General features: G+C 33.2%; 1 protein-coding gene across 6 annotated transcripts; it reads left to right on the top strand.

The window, feature by feature from the left end:
• Window positions 1-9,851: 9,851 nt before the first annotated feature.
• LOC7473023 (uncharacterized) lies at window positions 9,852-17,521 on the top strand. Of its 6 annotated transcripts, none has more exons than XR_002978493.2 (11): window positions 9,852-10,108; window positions 10,201-10,408; window positions 10,477-10,602; window positions 10,694-10,858; window positions 11,838-11,967; window positions 12,120-12,161; window positions 12,508-12,846; window positions 12,986-13,028; window positions 14,096-14,173; window positions 15,457-15,718; window positions 16,036-17,521. XR_002978493.2 is itself a non-coding variant. In XM_024588096.2 (10 exons), exons 1-10 carry the CDS (start codon window positions 10,044-10,046, stop codon window positions 15,533-15,535), a joined length of 1,275 nt encoding a protein of 424 aa, XP_024443864.2. In that variant the 5' UTR covers window positions 9,852-10,043; the 3' UTR covers window positions 15,536-17,521. The 6 variants fall into 6 exon arrangements, 1 of the variants encoding a protein (XP_024443864.2); XR_008060059.1 differs by having other exon boundaries at window positions 15,457-16,232; window positions 17,000-17,521; XR_002978492.2 differs by having other exon boundaries at window positions 15,457-16,232; window positions 16,957-17,521.
• The last annotated feature ends 6,113 nt before the right edge of the window (window positions 17,522-23,634 follow it).

The following is a 23,634-nucleotide window of genomic DNA, read 5'->3' as shown; positions in this document are numbered from 1 at the left end:
TAGTTTTATGAATACAATTGAGGACTTAATTGAAGAAAAATCAAGTTTGAAGGCCTAATTCGGGTCAATTCACAAAAATTAGAAGATTGAGAACATAATTTAAACTTGAAAAGGCTTAATTGGTGCAATTAGGGGTTAAATTGAAAGAAATTTAAAGACCACAGATTTATTGAGGGTCATATTGAAGAATTTCAAAACCAAAGACCAAAGTGCATAAGGTGTGTAAGTTTGAGGACTGAAATTAATCAAATTAGGGATATACTTGAAGAAATTAAAATTTTAATGGTTGATAAGTATGAAATTGCATAATTTTAAAGCCAAAAAACAAAGGGCAAAAGACGATCAAATTAAAGGATTTAAATCAATGTTTTCTAGGGGTGTAATTGCTAAAATTGAGAAGTTTTAGGATCAATTAAGGATTCATATGCTTAAATTGGAAAGACAAGGACTAAACTGAAATTTTTCTAAAATCTTATTTTAAAAACCCTAATTTTTAGGATTTAAACAAACGACGTATCATTCGGACTTTAATAAAGAAATAAGTGACACGTCATTTGGTCTTCTTATCATCCCATTCAGTTGAGAAGGCTGATCGAGTTGTCTCTTTCAGACGAATGAACGTGGCATCTTCAACCACCTCACAAGCTCTAACCACTACTCGACTTAGAAACATCTCATCTACAAGGATTAGCTATCATTATCACATGTTTGTACCTCATTCGGCTAAATGAACTTAACAACATCTTGTCTATGATCAATCGTCTTTGCATTGACCAATTCAAGCTGATCAAGAGCTCACATTCAATTAATTAATTTGAAGTTTTAGACCTCTAAATTCAATTTGGTTTGCTCTTAATGACATATCTACATCTCCTCTACAAGGTTTAGGTTAATAAATGATACATTTATGACTCAATATCCATAATGATCTTGACAAAGTACCCAACTCAATCATCTATGACTGAAGAAAAATTCATCATGATAGAAAAGACTCCTAAGCTATTCTCTCACGTGTGATTTTGGTTTTCAGGAGGACAAAAAGGCACTAGGCAACACCTATTTCAAAAGGGAAGGTTTTAAAAGAGAAAGAATAAGAATCTTCCTTGAAAATCTCTTGGCCAAAAATTATCATAGTTTTGAAATTTCTGGTATTAGTTTGGTTATAAAAGAGCATTTGCTCTTTAGCAGAGGATGAGGGTTTTTGGAGAGAAGAAACAGAAAAGAAAAAGAGAATGATTAAAGAAAATTAAACCATTAAGTTTCTTGATAAAAAACCCATAAAGTATTAGTAAGAAGTGGAAGGAAAGAGGTAAAAGGTAGAGTTTGTGAGTCCAGGATTGGAAGAAAAATACCAGAGATCTAAAGCTTGAAGAAGGAACAAGAAATGCCTAGCAAATGAGACAACATTATTAGACAATGTATACCTTTAACTTTAATGAGGGAGAGGAGCTCAATGAGCACACTCCTTCCCTTTCTATTTTGTCTTTTAGATTTCTGCCTAAAATGTTTGTTAGGCATCCTTTGAAGTTATTTGTCAATTTAAATGTAATAGATGCTTGTTTTTAAGATGTTTAGTTATGCCATGAATCATGTATGTTCAAGTTTTGTTTGATGTCTATTTTGTGCTTTAGAGTTTATGATTAAGTGATGAATGATGGTTTAAAATGTTGTTTTGGCATGATTTAATGCTTAGTTTAATCAATAATATATTTAATGCAAAATATGTTAGAGTGTTTAATCTATATTTGTAATGCTTAGGTCCCTTTTCATGGTTTTATGCTTTTCTTACGGGGTTTTAGCTTTTTGGGCATTTCTAGATTTGTGTTCTTGAGTGTTCTTCAACTGAAATTTGGGTTCCCTCATAATCTAATGCTTTTGTTTTCCTTGTGAGCTTCGATTGAGTCTCAGACCTATGTATGAGTGTTCTATGCCATTTTTTATTCCTTTTATTACATGTTTTGGATCAAACGATCGTTAGTTCTCTTTAATGCCTAGGTTAGGGGTCACGACTGTCACGTTTGATTTGTTGAAAATAAGAACTTGTTATTACTTTTCAACACATGATTGTGCATTAGTTCTCAATTTTGCATTTTGACATAATCTAGCCTATATTTTCACTTTGATTTTTGGGTTTTGTCGCTGAGTTATTGGTGTTATTGGCTTTAGATTCAAATGAAAAACTCTTTTTGATTTTCTTTCTTTCTTTTTTTGTTTGTGGGTCGTGCTTTTGGGCTTGGACTAGGAAGCTCAACTTACGTGGCTGGGCTAAGCCCATTCCAGGTTTAAGGCATTGTTTGGTTGTACAAAATTTTACAAAGAAAAAGATGTATTTTTTTTATTCTTAGGACGTGTTTGACAAAGACGCCCTAGCGAATTTTCACTAATTTTTTTTGTTGAATTGTTTTTCTTGTTTTGGTAAACAAACCCCAAATAATTTTAAAAAATTCTGAAAAAAATCCAGGGATCATCTTAAAATTATTTATGGGTCCTTTACATATTTTTCAACCATTTCATTTAATATTTGGGCTGCAAACTTGCATTGTAAGATATTGGCCCGATATTAAATATACATGCTTTTCTTTAAAATTTTAGAAAAATACAAAAAATCCAAAATTTCTTATTTAAAAAGATACAAAAATATATTTTTGTATGTGTGCATATGGACAAATTCTAAAAGTTTTCATGCATATATTACAAAAAAAGATAAATTATATTTTTATCATACTTTGTTATGAGAGCATATCTCTTTAAATTGCATATAATTTTTCATATAGCAGAGCATCTAAATAGTTGGATATTTTCAGGATGAATTAGAGGCAGAACTGAAAGAATTGGAAAGGAGTTGAATTGGAAAAACTTTTTCAGCCAATAATAACAACTATTTTATTTTTTGATTGATTTCAAAGTTCCTTCTTAGCTAAAAATAAGGAGCATGTATATGAATAATATATACTTGAATGCTCATCTAATGTAAATAGCATGGATGTGATCATATTTTTTTAAAGAGTTAGCTAAAATGGTTTTTTAGCTATTTTAGTTAAAAACTTAGCCAGAAAATAAAGAGCATGGATGTAGATGCTCTTATACATTACTAGAAGTTTGCTAGAGGTTTTTTTTTACCAAAATAGCTTAGTGGAAAAAAAATTAACATTAAAAAATAAAAATAAAATTAACAAAAACCTAAAACTAATTATGAAATTATTGCACATCTACTCACATATTATTATTCAGTAGATCCTTCTTAGACTTTCAATTTGCAGATTCTTCTTCTTTTTTGGCTTTCTTTTCTTTTTTTTATCCTTTTATTAATAGGTAATCTAGAGATATTTTTATTAATATTTGATTTTGATTTTTATCCCTAATAATTGTCGATTTGCCACCTATTCATGCCGTCATTTTTTTAATGACATCTTAAGCTAGCATTTTCCATGGTTGTAGGGTGTAATGTTTATGCATTTAATGCTAGCAATTTCTTGGCAAGTAAAAGATGAGTTAGTTATTGTTGATTTGATTTATGGTTTGGTTAGATTGCTAATAAAAATTCTTGGATTTATCATGTATTATATTATGCTAACATGTATGGTTTTTGGTCTCTTGGGATTCTAGTTTCCTCATTCTAGTTTCCTCTTTCTCATAAATAAATCTTGTGATCCTTTTTTAGGTTTTGTAAATGCTTTGTTTTTTATTGTGTTATTGCTTGTTGCATTGGTTTATATTCCTCAATAGGAAAGGTATTGCTTTTCTCTTATATTTTAACCTTTTATGCCATATTCTTTGTCATTTGTTGTTACAAATATTTGGTTTCAAAACTAGGTCTCTATGTATTTGGTTTTTCCCTTTCAATTAACTTCTATCTTCACCAAGCTTGTCATCATTATTTGTGCTTTACTTAGATGATTGATTTCTACTATGAGACTATAATTTTTCTTCTTCTTCTTCTTTTGTTCTTTGTGAAAATCTCTTTAAAAGTTTGTTTGCCTTTCTATTTGTGTTATTAGTCCATCTAGGTTTTCATTTTTGGATATATAATTAGATTATGAGTTATCTAACATGACAAGATTAGAATTGATGTTAACATGATATTTTCTATCATGTATTATGAGTGCTTTAGACAAGGATATGATTTTATCTTTATTGTTAATTTTTCCTCAAGAGGAATTTGATGCATGAGATCAACACTAACCTTAAGTTTTTTTTTTTTTGAAGACCTACATCTATCTGTAATGGAATTTCCTTTTTAATGGGTTCTTTGTTGTTTGGCTGACATATTTTTTTATTCAAATAAGCAGATCATTGATAATTATGTTATTACTATTGTAAGTGTTTAAAATATTGGTTTCAAAGGTTTAATAGTGATATGTCTGTAATTAAGTTTGATGTTGGTTGCTCTATAGGTTATGACATAATAATTTGTTTTAAGTATTTGACATTGTTTTTTATGGCATTGAAAAGATTATGGTGCTCACTAAACAAATAATTGTGCTTCTTTACATGATTTCTATTTTTTTAAAAATCTTCTTAAAATAGATATTAAAGTCTATTCTATTTAGAGTTTTGGGTGATGAATGCCACAATATTCATAGGTTTTCTAATGGTTTTCTTTTACTTAAAGTTTGAAGCAAAGAAAAATATTTAAAAAATTATTTTTTTCAAAAACGCTTTTAAAATATAAAAACCAACTTAGATATTAGAGTCTGTTCTATTTAGGTTTTTGGGTGGAATGCCACAATATTCATAGGTTTTCTAATGATTTTCTTTTACTTAAAGTTTATCATTGGTTTTTATAATCTTTGATAACTTGTGATTGTGTGTTTATATTTTCATGGGTTTTTTCACTTAATTGATTTATTAAGAGTCTGTTTGGTATTGTGATGACGGTTGCTTTTCATTTGGAAATGCATCGAAATAATGCTTTTTTATTTTTTAAATTTCATTTTGATATCAACATGTCAAAACAATTCAAAAACACAAAAAAAATTAATTTGAAGTAAAGAAAAAAATTCAAAAAAATAATAATTTTTTTCAAAAGCGATTTTAAAATGTAAAAACAAACAGATTCTAATATACTCTTCCCATATGTTTGTTTTTTTTCTTTTTTCTTTTTTGCTTTGCAAGTCTTTATATTTCCTTTCTTTCCTACCACCTTTTTTTCTTTCGAGTATTGAATCCTTAATATTTGAACAAGTTTTAATGATAGAAATTATTTTATTGTGTACTTCCATTTTCTAGCAATAGTTTAGATAAACAAATAATTAACAGTTGGAGCACAAAAATGCTTGAGATGTTGCTTAACATGTATTAATTATAGATTTTGCAATGAGATACATTTTTGGTTTCTCTTTTACATATTGAAGTAATTTGTAGGTTTGCTTGTGAAGTTTTGTATGCATTGTTGCGGGGGTGCGCGACATCGAGAATGACGAGCCTGCCTATTGAGATGTGTTGAAAGGAAAGAGTTTTGGGTATAATCATAGAGTTATAATTATAAGGTTCAAGAGTCCCCACCTAGTATTATGGTTATTAGGAGACCTATGGTCTGCGAGAGTTTGGGTAAGGGATTGGTTGTGTAAGGAGAAGACGCATCAGCCCAATGCACCTTACTTAAGATAAGTTGAATTATTGTTTGATTTTTATTCTAAGTCGCGTTTTTGTTCATTGGTCTTGTCTAAGGTTCAAGGCAGATCTTCATTCGTAAGGAAGTCTCTACCTTATCAAGTTAAATCCTAACCATTCTAATGTCTAAATTTTAGCATCGCATTTATTTTGCACTTTGTATCTTTAATACCTAAGGGTATACTTTAAAATGTAATTTTATACCTCCAAATATTAAAATCTACAACTAAATCCTAACATTTTAAATATAAATTGAACAAAATAATTAGTGAATGATTTTTGATATTTTGGTCAAACCCTAACGAATAATCATAAACTGTTTATGATATCGATTTTACATTGTAAAATATAAGAAAGATGATTTTTTTTGTTTTTTTTATGAAAATATGCTTGGAAAAGTTTTAGGATTCGATTGTATACACAAAAACAAAGCATTTTTTTTGTTTTTCAAACGAAATTTTATTTTTAATTTTTTTTAAGTTTCGGAGGAAACCGAGTATTTTTAATACCGAGTCTGTATCTTACAGTGTAAGTCTATAGCCCGATAGGATACAAAATTGTTGGAAAAACATACTAGGGGCTCACAAATATTTTTAAAATGCCATTTTGAAAATTTGAAAAAAAATATTATATATATTTTAATACTATTATATTATTATTAAATATCTTGGTCTGGGGCCCGGCCCAGCCATCTAGGCTAGACCTAGCCGGGTCGGGCCGACAGACAACCCAACAGACCTAGCATTTCTCTTTTTTTAGTGGGTTGGACCCAACCCAGCCTAGCGCAACTTAGTGACTGGCCCAACCCAATGACTAAGTTGTATTATAAACAATAAAGCGTGAATTATAATTCACGTTCTGCATGTTTACATGTAGAAGAATAAGAAAAACAGGGGGGGAGTGAAGATGATTACCTGGCACGAAGATGATTGGTTGGTGGTTGTATTGGGTGGTTCAGTGTGAGGAGGATGAAGGTGCTAGTAGCTCACGGAGGCTGTGTTGGTTGCTGGGAAAAAGGGTTGACAAAGATTATTGTGTAGGGGAAAGAGAAGGAGCTCACGGTGGTTGCTCCTGATGCCGATTAGAAAACGAGGTTGCAAGGCTGTTGGATTGTTGTTGGATATGGTGATTCTGAGGTGGTGGTGGCTGAAGAAACCAAAGTTGTGGTGGTGGAGGAGAAAAGAAAGAGGCTAGCAGATGAAAAACTAAGGGAGGGACTGAGTTTTTTCAAACTTTGCACCTTGATTTCTTCCCCCTCAATGCCTGGAATCCACCCCTTTTTATAGGGGTGGAGGAGGGATATTTTATCTCTTTTAGGGACTAGTCTCGACCCTTGATTTGAACAGAAAGGATCCTAATCGTTGGCTCAAAATGATCATCATAAATTGTCAAATTTTGGTAGTTAAAGGTTGTTTAAGTTGGTCTCTTTGGGCCGACGCCATAGTTGTTGTGGTGTCAATCGACTACAAAAAACCATACTAGGGTATGATCAAGTGTCAGGTCATCATAGTGGTGTATGGTTTGTCTGGTTTGATTGAGAGATGAAGCATTAAATGCCTCTGAAAAGCAGCCACCTAAGTAGCTTTTTCAGGAAAGAAAAGGAAGATGAATAGTACCTAGACGACAAATCATTTGGTCCTTATTTTTACTATTCAAAACGGCATCGTTTTAGACTTTTTAGGGTTTTAATTTAAGGGTTTGACCAAAGTTCAATTTGGTCCCTCGACTTTTAATTTTTTTCAATTTGGCCAGAGATGTCTTAAAGGGACGATATAATAGGGCTCAAAGGCACACTATCTAGGAGATGAGAGCTCGAAAGAGCACTCAGGGGAAAATAGATAAGGCTCGAAGACGTACTATCTGAGAGATGAGCAAAGACGCACTCGAAAGGAGATAGGATTATAAAACACACTTCCTGGGAAATGAGGGCTCAAAGACGCACTCGAAAGGAGGTAGGGTTAGAAAACACACTTCCTGGGAGACGAGGGCTCAAAGGCGTACTTGAAAAAAGGTGAGGTTAGAAAACATACTACTCGAGTTGAGGGTTAAAGGCGCACTCCAAAGGAGATAGGGTTAAAAAATACACTACCTAAGAGATGAAGGCTCAAAAGAGCACTTGAAAAGAGGTAGGTTAGAAAACGCATTACCTGAGAGATAAGGGCTTAAAGACGCACTCGAAAGGAGACAGGGTTAGAAAACACACTACCCGAGAGATGATGGCTCAAGAACACACTTGAAAGAAAGAAGATAGAGCTAGAAAGCACACTATCTGAGGGATGAAGGCTCAAAGGTGCACTCGAAATGAGGTAGGGTTAGAAAACGCACTACCTGGAAGATGAGGGCCTAAAGGCGTGCTCGAAAGGAGATTTGTGGTAAGACACTTGTCAAAGATCAAAGTATAATGTATTATGATTAAGGTTGAGCATTTTCGGTTCGGTCCGGTTTTGGACCAAAACAAACAACCAAACCAATTTTTTTTTTAGTTTTTGAACCAAACCGAACCGAAAACCAATTCAAACCGATTAATTTTGGTTCGGTTTTTTTCCCTTCCAAACCAGTCGGTTCGGTTCACTTTTAGCAACCCAATCCTTATCAAGAATCTGTACAAGCCAAAACAGGGGTTTGAATCCTTATCAAGTATCAAGAATCTGTACAAGCAAAAACAGGGGTTTGAATCCTTATCAAGATCTGTACAAGCCAAAACAAGGGTTTGCTTTTAACAACCCAATCCTTATCAAGCCAAAACAGGGGTTTGCTTTTAGCAACTCAATCCTTATTAAGAATCTGTACATCAGCCATGGCACAACCTTTTGCATGTAAAGGATTGTCTCGTTTTTTTTTGTTATCACATGAAAGCTTCAATAGCAACTGAAGAATATGTACATCAGCCATGGCACAACCATAGCTCGTTTGAGTTGAAAATTTAGTGTGTTCGAGTTCGATGAAGAAAAAGAAAAAGTCGAGGAGAAGTCTGTCTGTGAGATTTATCAAGTAGGTGTTTGTGTGTGTGCCTGTAGGGGGGTTGCTGGTTAAGATCTAGAGAAGAAGAGATGCAGAGAGCAAAGACAAAGGGAGGGCTTGCTGAAGATTCAGAGAAGGAGAGAATTGAGAGATGCATAGACCAAAGGCAAAGGGAGGGCTTCCTGAAGATCCAGAAAAGGAGAGAATGGAAGGGAGAGATGCAAAAAGCGGCGGCTGGTTTTGTGTTTAGGAATGCTACTTTAGGTTTATGGTTAAAACATTTTCTATTTATATTTTTTTTTTTTTAGTGTTGGCCTGGTTGAACCGGTTCGGTTCGGTTCGGTTCAATCGGTTTCAGACTTTAGAAACCGAAACCGAACCGAACCGGAACTTTTTGTGATTTTTTAATCGGTTAATTCGGTTTTTTTTTTCGGTTCGGTTTTTTCAGTTTTTTTTTTCCGGTTTTATCGGTTTAATCGGTTTATCGGTTTTTTCGCTCACCCCTAATTATGATCAATATGTATGTGTATTTACCTAAGAAATATTGGTCTTCTTTTCTTCATGAAGTTTCTTTTTTCTCAGAAGTTTGAGTCTTTATAGTAAGCTTTGATGATTTTTTTGCTCTTATTTACTCAAGTCACATCTTGTGATCTTGATATCTAGGAATGACATGATATCAACATATTTCTTTGCCTACAAACTTTTATCTTAAAGGTCGCTAACTCTACCTTACATTTTGTGTTTTCTTAGAAAAGAAATAATGGAGTCAACCTTATTATATGCCTTTTTATTGCCCCAGCCTGATCATGCCCTCAAGCGTTCAATTCGGGTTTTCTTTGGGGATTTAATTATTTGAAAGAAGATTTGATTATTTTTTATGGATAATTTTTGAAATTTCAAAGCTATTCCAAACATAAAAACCATTTCGATGTCAGTTTGAAGTAAACTTGTTCTGAAAAAATTCAAGCGATTTTCATAAGAGTTGAAAAATTTTGTTTTGCTTTTTATTTAGTTATCCTGTTTGTATGATCCTAGTCACGAGTTTTAGTGAAATTACTTAAATTTGTTGGTTCTTTGTTTTCTAAATTTTTTTTGTTAATTATTTTTTTCTTCTATTTCATTTTTAAATATTTAAAATCTTAGAGATTGATGTTTGTATTTTTTCTTGATTTTTTTATAATATCAAGTCATGAATTTTTTCTTTTCTTTCAAATACTTTAACAGCACTTGAACATCAATTTTTTACTGTACAGAAAATTCAGCCAAGTCCACGGCGAAAACTGGCACGGCTACCGGCAAATTAAAAGACGTGTTGTTTTTCACATTTACGAAATAAAGAGGATAAAAGATTGAATCGATTCCGAGCACGAGCAAGCCAGGGCCCCATCAGTTGCTGGCAAGCGAAGTCTATTTCCCTTTAATACCCCTTCTCTGTCTTTTTTCGAGAGCAACTCATAAATTGAGCAAAAATGGAGAGCAAGCGGAAGCGCTCTTTCCTTGAAGAAATCGAAGACAATGAATCTGAAAAATCCAAGTGAGCTGAATTTATTGTTTGGTTCTTCATATATATATATACACACAGTTTTTCCTCAGGTAATGATTTATTTATGTATTTTTAATTTGCAGGCAGAAGAAGGTTAGATTTCCTAAAGGTAAGAAGGTGAAGAGTGGAGATGAAATAGTGGACAGAGGCAAAGCTGGAGAAGAAGGCCCAAGTGAGAGGAAGGATCCTCGTCTCGCTGCCAAGGAACGTGCTATTCTTCGCAATGAAATTACTGCTCAAATTTTTAGTGAAGATACCAATGATCCCTCTGCTGCTGAAGTCGCTTATGAGGTATGGTTAGGGCTAGGGTTAGGGTTCTTTCTCAATTAATCTATGACGGGGGATTTTTCTTTTCGCAGGAGAATGAGAACTTTGTTGAAGATGGCATTCAGATAGAACCATTTAATCTCGAGAAAGAGAGAGAAGAAGGTTATTTTGATGCAGAGGGCAATTTTGTTGAATACATCAATCAAAATGAAATCAAGGTTAAGCAAACTCTATCTTACTGTCTGCATTCTTGTTTAAGACTACAAAAGCATTGCTTTCAATCTTTGTGTGTGGATGGGTTCTTTGCAGGATGCGTGGCTGGATAGTATTCAAGTTGATCCAAGATATGCTGGGAAAAACTCTATGGTTAGAATTAATGAACATGATGACAAAGATGATGTCCGTGAACTTTCTTCCAAAGAAATTGGAGCAATGAAGAAGCGCATTGCCAACTTGCTTGAGCCAGGAGAAACAGTAAAATTGATTGAAGCTTGATTCTTTGATTTTTTATTAGCCTTTTTGAAGTAGTTTATTCTTTCATAATTTAAATTGTATTAGAGTTGTTCCACTTGATATGTCATGGATAAGTGTCCTGCTGTCATTGATTACTGCTGTGCAAGGACATGGTATTATTAAAAACACTAGTATATCGAACCTGAAGTCCAGGCTTAGAGTTGCATATGGTTAATTATCTATTTGTGAGTAATGCAAGATGGTTATGTAGGTTTTTTAATAAGAAATTTCATGCAGGATAACTTTGAATTTGTATCCCATAAAGGTTTTTGCTTGTGGTGAACCAGAGATTCAGAGAGTTAGGGATTTTTGTCAGGGGTTTGAGTTTATAGGAGTAAGAGTTGATAAGGGGCTTGGTTTAGAAGAAATTGGAGTTGTTCGTTGTGAGTAGTAACCCGAGATATTGTAACAAGAAGATTTTGGAAGAAGAAAGGAAGAGAATAATATTTAGAGAAAAGAGAGGGACACACTCTTCGCAGGACTCGATCCATAATTACTCAAAACTCCATTATCAAAGCCCTAAATGTTAGATAGAATCTGTTTTATTTATAAAGGCACCCAAATCCCCAATGATTCCAAGTAAAATAGGAAATAGATATCCAAATGGGCATAGATCTTATGTGATTAAAATTACTAGATAAACTGGTATGTTGAGAATTTAAAGTTGAATTAAATTAAAATAATTTATGAACTTCTTATTATTACTACTGGATTTCTGAATGATGCAGTCAAGGAGAGAGAAATTGAGAATTGGGGCTCCATTTTTTTCTTTTAAAACAATTTGTCTTTGGAAATATTTTAGATGAAAAGTATTTTCCTATGTTTGGTTATGTTAATGTAAACTACTTGAAAATACTTATTTGGTGTTTGGTGTGTGGAAAAATAAGTGCTAAGAAAGAAAAAAAAGAATTGATTAGTGGAGGGGTCCCTTTGTTGACAGGTCTTACAAGCTTTGAGAAGGTTGAAAGGAAGATCAAATAAGAGCAAGGAAAGGATGCCGACTGAGACACAGCTTCTGTTTGACCAGCTAACTGAAGATGCCAACAAGTTGTTGGATCATGGCGAGTACAGTTAAGTGTTTTTCCCCCTTTCTTAAGGTTTCATTGAAGGGAAAAGTATACCTGAGTATTTATGATTTCCATTCAGTCTTCATTTTTGTTTGCTGCGCCCCCCTGCTCCATTGTTTTGTCCACTCTTACTGATTTAATCATCCACTATGCAGATGTATATTATGACAAGCAAGAGGTTTTCAGGCGTGAGGCAGGTTGGTAATTTTCCTTTTACCTTATATATGTTACCAGTGATACTCTGTTCCAGTTCAACTTTTGAATAGAGGAATTGGGATATGGTTATGTAATCTGTTATAGTATGCAACAATTTGAGCTGTCCTATTGGATTGTCATTGAATATTTTCAGATGGTTAATTGAATTGACATCCACAAAAATGTGTTATCCATACATGTCACGAGTCATGGTTTCAGGATGATGAGTTTTGGAAAAGCTTCTATCTGCAAAAGTTTGCTTTCATCACCTCTTCATGGGCTTTTGCAAATGTGTGGAAATTATTTTTATGTGTTTATTAAATAATTATTTTTTGTAATGTTCTTTAGAAGGATATGAAAGGTTAGCTTTAGCTAGGGGGAAGGGCACATCCATCAGTGATGTCCTGGAGGATTCTGATTCTAGCATGGAGAAGGACTTGTCATCTGGTGTGACTGATCGTGGTGCAGCCTCTTCAGTGCTCTCTGATATGGATGTGGGTACTTCAATCCCAAATGTATCTACTGCAGAAATCTCAGGCAATGACGGTAATGCATACGACATGTTTGGGGATGATGAGGACAATGCTATAGCTGTTGCATCGTCTGACGTTAGTAATTTGGTCCCTGGCACCAAGTCTAATGTAGCCTGTCAACCATCATCAGATGGTCTTAATGCCATCTCTGGAAGTAAGCTTTTATAATTATCTGAGTATTGTAGAAGTTTTGAGATGAAATAATAATAGCTTAGTCAATTGTACAGATGAAATAGTTACGCATCCCATGCTTGACCTTTTGTTTCTAATGCTTTTTATTGCTTGTTCTGCAGCTGGACCCTTGCAAAATGATTATGTCTATGATGAGACTTCTGGGTACCCCCCCCTCTCTCCAGGCTTTTAAGTAAATTGCAATAAAATTTCTTGTAGTATTTTGTGTATCATTGAGCCGTGTGCAACATGTTTTCTTGTTCTTGCTTAGTATAGATAACCTGACTTTTGGGTGTTGGTATTGGTTCAAAATTTATTTCCAAGCTTTTGAAGCATATTGTTGTTGTCTGTCTCAAATATTGAAGTTGAAGAAAAGAATTTGTGCAATCAACTTCATTAATTATTTTTCTTCCATAATCTCTGTTGTTAGAGAGACAATCTGACAATATGGTGTGGTGTTAGTTCAAAATTCATAACCCAGCTTTCTAAGCTTTCTAAGAAATGTTGTTGTATCTGTCCCAAATATTCAAGCTAACCTGTTTGTTAATTTCGTCTGAAGTCTTAGAAAGCAAGGTCTTCTATGTATTGACATTGTTTCATGATCAATATTGAAAATGAATGACAAGATTTGAGTTTGATCTGATACAGAAAAAGTGAAACAAGGTTTCTTAAAAATGCATGTTTCAATGGAGTGAGAACTTAGTAATATTATATTGTAGAACTGTCAAAAGAATTCTTATTTCGATAGACTAGGTATAGCTGTGTCAAATTACTTCCTACAGCTGGTTCCTTTATCATTTGATTCTCTTCTTATTTTGAAAGATGATCCCCTTTAGGCCCTTTAAGAGTATTGTGGGTAGACATTTTGATTGTTTATATGGATGTTTGCAAGTAGTACAGAACATCTTCAGTAATCCATATTTTAATTGACTTGTTTTGCATTTTTGAATTATTTTATCGTTTTCTGCTCTCATTGCTTTTGACTATTGATGTATCCAAATTCATCATATTACAGATTTTAGTTATTTGGGCTAAAAAATCTTGTTTTCGCACAAATCTTACAGCTGCGGTTAAATTTCAATAATTATCTAGAATTTATCTGTGAACACTTCTTATCTTTCAATTTTTTATTTTTCCAGGGACATGGGGTAGCAGAAACTACAAAAACAATTTTGTTAAATACACTTAGGGTTTTCATAGAATTCAAACTAACATTAAATTCCCCATGTCAGGTACTACTACAGTAGCAATTTGGGATATTATTATGACCCATCTACGGGACTGTTCTGCCAGGCAACATCAGGGCAATGGTAATTAAGTTGCAATTTCTATTTTAATTTCATTTTACTTACAGTATAAGAAAATCCCAACTTAATGAGTTGTTTGATTTATGATTTGGGTGTTGCTTTTTGCATGCCTTGTTTTGATATCCACATGCAGGAAAGAAAAGAAATAGATGCCCAGTTTGAAATTCAAGTGATCAACATATATAGATATAAATAGTTGGTAGTATAGGAACATAATGATGCCTTCAAGATTTGTGTATAACATCTCACGTGTGATCTCTAACTAGTTTTACCCAAGGTGTACTTCTGAGATGCTCCAAAAGAAAAACAAAGTTGTAATTCTCACAGATGCCCTGTCTAAGGTTTTGTGTAGCCCATAACTGAAGATATTGCAATATAAAGAAGTTAGGTTATGCTTTATAAAGTTCGGTTGTTGCTTCATATGACATATTAAGGCAAATGTCTCTATTCGTGTCAAGTTATGGAGATCTTTATTGCTGGGTGTCTAATGGGTCTTTGAATGCCCTGTATTTCTTTGTGGGTATAAAATAGATTGCTAACATAATAGATTTTCTTTGCTATAATGGCCTGAATAAAAATCTAGCAAGGTGGGAGTATTGCCAAGGGAAATCAAATGGGTCCATCCCACACTTGAAATGTTCCTAGAAAAGCAGATCCATGGTACCAACATACCAACTCTTAGTATGTCCAAGCACATGAGAATGAGATTCAGGCCGGATTGTTTAAACTTCTCGCGATCACTTTCCTGCACTTCTTTTTTATGGAGCAACTTAGATCACTGCCTCTCTGCCTGATGAGAACCATGTTAAATTAAGATTGTAGAAGTGTTGTGCCCGTTAATTTCATCAATCTGTGTAGTTTCAAAGCTATGTGCACATCATAAGCTTTTTTATGCAGCAGAAAGGTTTTCAGAGGATTTTTATAATAGGCCATGCGATTGTTTAAGAGGGTTTTCCAAATGATTTGCAATATAAACAGGAAGGTGTTTCACCATTGCTTATCTTGTTATTGTTGTGTAGAGATTCCCTATGAATGTCAAATGTCCATGGGGAATAAAGAACCCAATGGATCTCCTCTCCAAAGCATGGGAGAGGAGAATGCACTTGGTTTTGTGTCCTACTTTTGAAAAAGAGAAGGAAAAATGAAAACAGACTCCCCTCTTGAGTGTCGGGTGAATGGAATTTAGTTAAGTTGGTGGCAGTCATTAAATGAGATATCTACAGGCATGTGGTTGCAATAATACATGGCCCACAAGCTAATTGTTTTTTCTTGCTTTTTATGATCAGGTACTTATTTAATGAGGAAACTGGCACGTACAATGAAATTCATAATGAAATTCATGAGGTTGCAACCAATGCAAACTAAAGGAACTGGTTTTGTTGCTTGTTTGAGGAGTTTGTACAGGTTTACAGAGGAAAAGTTGTGATATGTGAACTGATATAACAACTGTTCTCTATGCTAGTGAGCTGGCCTGACCCATGAAGTGATTTATCATTTTGAAAGATGAGCTAAAGTTTCTCGATTGTGAATGCTAATGAGGACTTGTAGGTATGTGGTGTTTTACCATTTTGTGTTTAGAAGCCTATTATCTTCAAAATCTTGATGTTTTGTTGTGACAAGGATAGGATGAAGCAAATTTATCCAAGCATCTCTTAGAAATTTCTCTCAACACTTCTGAAGATTGTTATTCCATTGATTGAGTTACTTCTCTTTGGGTTTGATATCTATTATTGAGGGATTATCTCTTTAGGTTGGAAGTTGTTTTGAATTTTCTAGTGCCTTCTTTGTTCTTGTTGGTTGATTCTTCTGGAATTGCATGTATAATTGGCACTGCCGCTTGTCATGAACTTTTTGTAATTATGCAGTTTGCTGCATATAAAGATTTCACATCGCTGCTTGATCTAGTCTTCACATTGAGCAGCATTACAGAGTGACCAAGAACCTAAAAGCAGGGAAACCCTGCTAGTAGAAATTTTGAAGCTTTGGCGATTCAGAAATTGTGTACTATATCAACTTTTCTTGAGATATATTGGATGGTTGAACTTCCTGCTGCTAGAAATTGGTGAGTGAAGATTGGAAGATACTTGATTGTGAGTTGTTTCCCATGTTCTCTTTGTAAGACCATGTTCTTTTTTTATATATTAAAAAAAATATTCTGTGTCAGCAAATAGAATATATTAATATGTGCGTTGTGCATTTCCAATGGATTAGAACTTAGAATCGAAATGAAAGGAAAAAAATGTAGGGGAGGGAGAAAATCAACTTAGTTTGACATATTGCTCATCAAGAGGGTTTATTGTGTCATGGGGAATGAAGAATCCAAATCTGCACTTGCTTTTAATTCCAATTCTATTCAAAATCTGTATTGATAGTACAAGATGAAGTTAATTTGATCGTTCCATGAACCAAAAGGCTCTATCCAAGTAGAATTGTTTTAGTTCCTTTAATGGGTTGTCAGTATAACATGTTTTCATTTGATAGTGTTATAAAGTCCAACCTGACCTGGTGATATACCGACTTGAAACCTGGCTCAAGGTAGGTTTTATTAGTTTTTTTTAAAAAAGAAGCTTGAGTTGGTTATTTGATTAGCAAGTTAACTCATTCAATTCATGACCTGAGACTTGGGCAAGGTTAATGATAGTAATTAGGCGATAATGGAATGGAAAACTTACCCTGCAAACTTAAAGCTCCTAAATTCTATTAGTTATTCTAAATTTTATTCATTGCATCAACATTGATGGCTTCGATGTCGGCCATGATAGTTGTAATGGAGTTAAATTTGTTAGGGATATGTTGACAAAAACAGTGTTGAAACGACATATTGAACAGTGGCAGCTCGAGGGACTGTCAAAATCAGCAACGTCGACAAAATTGACAGTAGGGGTTGACGATGAGTCTAGATGATGGATAGTCCAAAGCTTGTTGAAAACACTACTAGCACAAATGGCAACATGTATAAGCAATGACAGCGTGTATGTACAATGATAGATTAGGTAGCAATGTACATCTACCGATTCAACAAGACATTGGTTGATGTTTGACACGAATTTTCACTTGGACGACAAATATTTTAAAGCATGCAAGCACACCTATTTTGGCAGCACTTGAGTTGGTAGAATAGACAACTGGTTTGTTGGGTGGCAAGCCAAGGGAGATGCAATAGTTGGGGCAGTTATTAGCATTTGATTGTTCACAAAACTTGCATGTAGTCTTTATATAGTTTTTATATAAGTGTGTAGCATGTAAGTTCTATGAGTAGGTAAAATCATTGTACATAGCACATAGCACGCACAAATAAACTTGTGTATTCTTTTTGTTGAGATTAATAAAAGGTTGGGATTATTCTTATAATTCAGTGTAAATAGACTTGTGTATTCTTTTTGTTGAGATTAATAAAAGGTTGAGATTATTCTTATAATTCAGTGTGTTAAACTGTGTATATCCTCTCTACTTTTGTATTTCCACTTGTGTTACAACATGGGATAGTGTGAGAGGAACTTTTTGGTAAGGGGAAACACTTAGTTGCTAGGTAAAAACAAGTGGGTCGACAAAGGGAAGGTTGAGTCTGGTGGGGGCTGAACTGTCCTATAGAGGCATGGATTTTGACGAGAAAGTCAACCTTGTGGCAATTAGTATTAGAGCATGGGATGTTTTGGACAAAACAACGAACAATACTTTGGGCAAGATAATAAACAGTTTTGTTGAAGCCATTGTGGGATAGTTTGCGAAACTGGTGGTGTTACATCATATGCCAAAGGGCATGAATGCGATTAGGCAAATATTGGAACGTCTAGAGAATTTGATGGGGTTAATTTTTGAAGATGAAAATAGTTCGTTGAACGACAAATTAGAGCTGGCAATGGATGCTGTTGAAAAGGCTGATGGACTATATGTTGAATTTGAGACTGAAATTGGTTGAAAGTTGTAGGTTGTTGATGAAAAAATTGTTGTCTTGAAAGGGGTAGTGTCTTAGGCTATGGTCAATGTTGGTTTTTCAAAGCTTAAGGTTCTAGAACCTAAGCTGTTTGGTGGGGCTAGGAGTTCCAAAGAGTTGGAAAATTTTGTGTGGGACTTGGAACACTATTTTAGCGTGGCAAAGATCAATATTGATGAACGAGTTGACATCATGATGATGTATTTGTTGGGTGATGCAAAGTTATAGTGGTAGACAAGGTCTAAGGAGGACTTAAATGTTAGGAAACCAAATGTGGAGACATGAGAGGGTCTGAAATAGAAGATAAATGAACAGTTTTTGCCCAACAATACGTCCTGGATTATGAGAGAAGACTTGAAAAAGTTGAGGCATGACAGGTCGGTGAGAGATTACGTGAAGAAATTCAGTTCTTGGATTTTGGATATTGACAACGTGTCTAAGGAGAACAAATTGTTCAACTTTTTGTCTAGACTTCAACTGCAGGCACAGTTGGAGTTGAGGAGGAAGAAGATTGAAGATTCCAGACTTGTCTTTGGCCATCACTGTTGCCGATGGACTGGCAGAGTTTAGAGTTGAGGCCAGTGAAGGGACTGCTGGAACTTTTGAGTTTTTGTCAAAGCTTAAGGGGAAGGATGAGACAAAAATGAAGAAATTTGGTGGGGGAGAACCCAAATGTGTTGTATCGGTCAGATGGGAAGGCAATCAGTAAGGATTCAAAAGCAAAATTTTGATGCGTTATTTGCGATGGAAATCACTTTGCCAGGGAATACCTGAAAAAGGGACATCTCAATACTGTCATTATGGAACATAGTGCTGAAGATATGGCATGCATAAATCTTATGTGTGCGCTTAACGGCTAAGACAACATTTGGTCGTGATGGGGCCAACCTGGAGGAGGACATGGCTTGGCTAGATTGCGTTGGGTGGGGCAAATTTAGGGTGTGTTCTGTGTAGTTTGATGACAAAGACAGTTGGCATGAAAGGAGCAGAATGGCTTGTATAGACATCTTGGCTAACAAATATGCTATGATGGGAATTCATTGCACCTCAATGATGGGATTGCTTTGAGATTAATAGAAGGGCGGGATTGTTCCTGTAATTCAATGTGTTAAATTGTGCATATCCTATCTACTTATGTATTCCTGCTTGTCTTGCAATAAGAGATGGTGTGAGCGAGTTCTTAGGCAAATAAGAGTGAAGTGATAAAAACCATCTAGGTAGTGACCTATGGTAAGAGCTTGGGACTAAGAGGTTTGCTTCTTCTGTGGTCTCAGGTTTAAATCATGTGGTTGCTCATATGATGGTCATTGGAGGCTTACATGGTCGTTAACTTCAGGGCCCGTGGGATTAGTCGAGATGCGCGCAAGTTGGCCCAGACACCCACGTTAAACTAAAAAAAGAGTTAAGTGATAAAGAAAAGGTTGAGTCTAGTAGGGGCTAGACTGTCAGGGTATAGATTTTGACAAGAAAATCAACCCCCATGCTAATAGTAATAACACAAACATTAGCTTTCTTTTGTTCCATTAATTGATATTAACGTTTTCATTTACCTAAATTGAAATTCGTTTAGTGTAATAAAGCTAATGAGTGCCTAGAAGCATTTGAAAAGGGAGAATATTGTAGTTATCACTCATTTAAAGTCACTGTACAGAAATTAAATTTACTTAAAACATAATTTTATTTTTCTCAAAGAGCTTGTTACGTCCTCCCATTCTTTTAATAATATTTTGCTTCGAACTTTTATTGGTAAATCCTCCCATCTTTTTTTATTTAGAACTGGTTTTTATCAACAATAAAAGTAAAGATTGCTAAAAAAAATTATAAGCCTATCTAATTAACAATAAAATTCAGTTTTTGTTCTAAATATTTAGTGTTGAATTTTGCTTTTTCTTTAAATACTAAATTTTTTAGAGTTTGGAAAATTAATAAAGTGACATGTTTTGTAACATAGTGCTCCATTTTTAGAGTTTAATAAAACATTTTTAAATAATTGTGGGGTATGTTCGAGGGTTTTTTTTTTTTGGAAGTGCAAGAAATTAGAAGTTTAACACTTAAAAGGAGGGTTTTTTTTTTAAGAGTTTGATTCAAGGTGAGTACTAATAAGGGTATATTTGCTATTAAAAAAGAACATTACTAGCACAATTTTCGTGCAGTGTGTAGTTTAATAATTATATAGAAATAAATTTCATGTGGAAGAATTCATAGAAGTTGTTGAAATAGCTTTAATATGGAAAATTTTAGAGTGCTGAATGGGTAATTATTGTTATTTATTTTTTTGGTCTACTTTAAACAAAAATAGATGATGAAAGATAAAAATAAATTCCAATTTACTAAAATTTATTAAAACTGATAATAATATTTTCATATATAGTAAAAAAACTATTTTTTTTATCTTTTATCTCTCTCCCTCTCTCTCTCTCTCTCTCTCTCTATATATATATATATATATATATATATATATATATATATATATATATATATCTTATGAAGTAAGTAGTAGTAGTCACTCTAAAAGTTCTCGCTTTAATGCTCTAACAAGTGCTCCAAAACTCATTTTCAAAAAGTTAGAATAGAAGTAGAATCAAAAAAATATTTTAGGTAGCTCCTCCAAGCACCACAAATATCCAAAAGGGTCCCCTCCTACTCCAATTTTTGCATAGACTCACCCTAAAGGGCCAAATTAATTTTTTTTTTTTTTGTAAAAAGTAATACTTAGATGCTGCAAGGATGTTTTTTTTTTTTTAAAGAAAAACTCGAGATTTTAGTTATAGACCAAGTTAGATCAAATAAATTGATTTTATTTTAATTAGATGATAACAAAAATTGGCAACAATATCAAATAAAAAAAATGATTAAGATAGCTTGGAAAAAAAAATTTCAAAAGAGGAAAAACATGTAGCTCAATTCTTAGCCAGTTAAATATAGAAGAATAAAATTGAATAAAAAAAGAAAACAAAATGGTCCGAGTCAACTTGAGTTAGAATGACAAACCTGTAACTCGGGTAATAAAGGTTGAGCCTACTTGGGGTTAACCTGTTAAACCCGCGACCTAGGTTATTAGATTAGAATAATCTGATAGAAAAGAAAACGAAGAAAACCGCAAAGCCTTTTTATTTTAAAAAACTAATGAAATTGGAAAAGAAAATATGTAAAAAAAACGATGTCAACTTACGTTAACTTTTAAAACTCATAATCCGAATCATTACATCGTAAACACTACATCTAAAAAAACCCACGAAGTCCAATTCCTAATCAATCAAATGTTAAAGGGTGAAATTGGAAGAAAAAAAACTCAATTATACAGAAGGATCCAAAATAAAAAAAATAACAATTAAAAGAATGAGGGAAAAAATTAAATAAAAAACAAATTAGAGGACAATTATAATTTTTTTTTATTGAATGGTTAAACTAGAAAGAAAAATCAATTTAACAAAAAGACAAAAAAAATCAAAAGAATGAGGACCAAAGTGAAAAAAATAATATATCATAAACTGGGATTGAATGATGAAATTGAAAACAAATTAAGATTTTACAAAAAAAACCAAGAAAAAAAAAGAAATCAAAATAATAAGTATTGAAGTTAAAATGTCAATAAATAAGAGAACAATTCTGAACTTTTGAATGGTTAGCGTGAATTTCAAGAGGAGAAGAGAGAAAAGAGAAAGAAATCATCATTGGCAACAAACCATCCCACCATTACTGCCACGCATTGCCATACCAGGAAGAAGGCATCGCGACAATTCTAATGATACAACGAAAGGGGAATTTTTAATGTCGGTAGACGTTGCATTCACCAACCACCTTTTCATTTAAATAATATTTGGTATTTATTAAAAGACCAGAATACTATCATTCAATTTGATAACAAAAAAAAAAAAAAAGATAGAATGAAAAGATGAAAAAGCCCCTAGACACAAGTTTAAGATTTTTTTTTATATTTAAGAGTAATTGAGTCATTTTACTTTTGTTAAAAAGTGAAAAGACAAAAAAGACCCTAGATGCCATGTTTAAAATTTGTGCATTTAAGATTAATTTAGTCATTTCACTGTTCTTAAAAAAAGACAATTATACCCTTGATTAATGTAATAATGACAGATAGATATTATGAAATGACTGAATTACCATCAACACCAAGGCCATTGATATTTTTGGTAATTCGGTAATTATATTATTCTAGTGAATAGCTATTTATGTCTAGATGTACAATGAATATTTTTTTTTAGTTTTTTTTTTATATATACACACTTCAAATGATACTTTATTATGCAATTGGTTTTAAACAAAACACGAATTCAGATTACACCTAGCTAGTGTCAAGAACAAGTGGTGGTTAAAAAAATAAAAACTAAAAATTTTAATTTTTTTTAAATAATAATAAATTAAAATCTATTTTATGACTTGTATAGAATTAGAAGATATATGCTTTGAAAGATAAAAAATAATTTTTTTTCTAACTTTTGAAAAAAAAATTTATTTTTTATTGATTTTATAGCTAGATTATCTAAAGATATTTATTTCAGGTGAGCTAAGCTAATAGGACAAACTAAACGAATATACATATTGTGCACATCCTTTAGATGAGCTATATAAACTTAATAAAAAAATATAATATGAAATGAAAAATAAAATTAAAGAAATCAAAGGAGACCGGATTCTAGTTTAGAGAAGTCTAAACTAGATTTTTCTTTAAAGTCATTTATGCAAGTAATTTATCCTTTTAAATATATATTAAGTATTTATTTTTTGACCGAGAGGTATGAACAAAAAAAAAAAGAGAAGAGATAAAAGATAGTTGAATTTTGTTTTCTTTTACATACCATTAATACTTTATATTTATATTAATATACTTTTTACTCATTCAAAAACCTAAAAAGACTATATCTTCAAATACCCTGCAAAGTTGATAATATAGGCTGAAGTATCTCATATTTATTTTGCAAACTTGTATGTTTTTCATTTGAAAGAGAAATCCAGGCTCACCTCTAAACACCAACCTTTGTCAGGGTCTACAAAAAGCAAATGGAAGAGTTCAGCTAATACAAAAACAAGATGACTTCTTGAGAAGAGAGAAGTTAACCGATCTACTAGGACAGACCATTCACTCTGGAGAAAGATCCTATTACATGGAAGGTAATACTGAAAAGTTCATTATAAATAAGTCCCTTGTACCTCCACATGTCCTTAGAAGAAAAGGGTTTCAAATGTTTATCGGGTTAATCAAAGTTTGTAAATTTTTACCTCCAACACCTAGAGCTCATCAGAGATTTATGATGTCTTGCCTCAGAATTCACTGCAATTCATTACAAACCAAATACATCAAACTTCTTCACCTTTGTCCAAAGCCACTTAAGTGAAAATTGCAAGAATTTCAGAATATCAAGTCCGTAAGCTGATGAGCAAGGGACAAGATGAGTTTGTAAAAGATAAAATCATCTACCATATTGTCACCAGACCACCTTCAATATAACAAGTGGTTGGTAAATACTGACAAGACACAAATGTTGTCGGAGAATTTGACCCAAGAAAAAAC

The sequence above is a fragment of the Populus trichocarpa genome, chromosome 1, assembly GCF_000002775.5.
Source record: "Populus trichocarpa isolate Nisqually-1 chromosome 1, P.trichocarpa_v4.1, whole genome shotgun sequence".
In the NCBI taxonomy this organism is placed as follows: Eukaryota; Viridiplantae; Streptophyta; class Magnoliopsida; order Malpighiales; family Salicaceae; genus Populus; species Populus trichocarpa.
The sequence above is the reverse complement of the archived record's forward strand: the minus strand, read 5'-3'. Positions and strand labels throughout refer to the sequence as shown.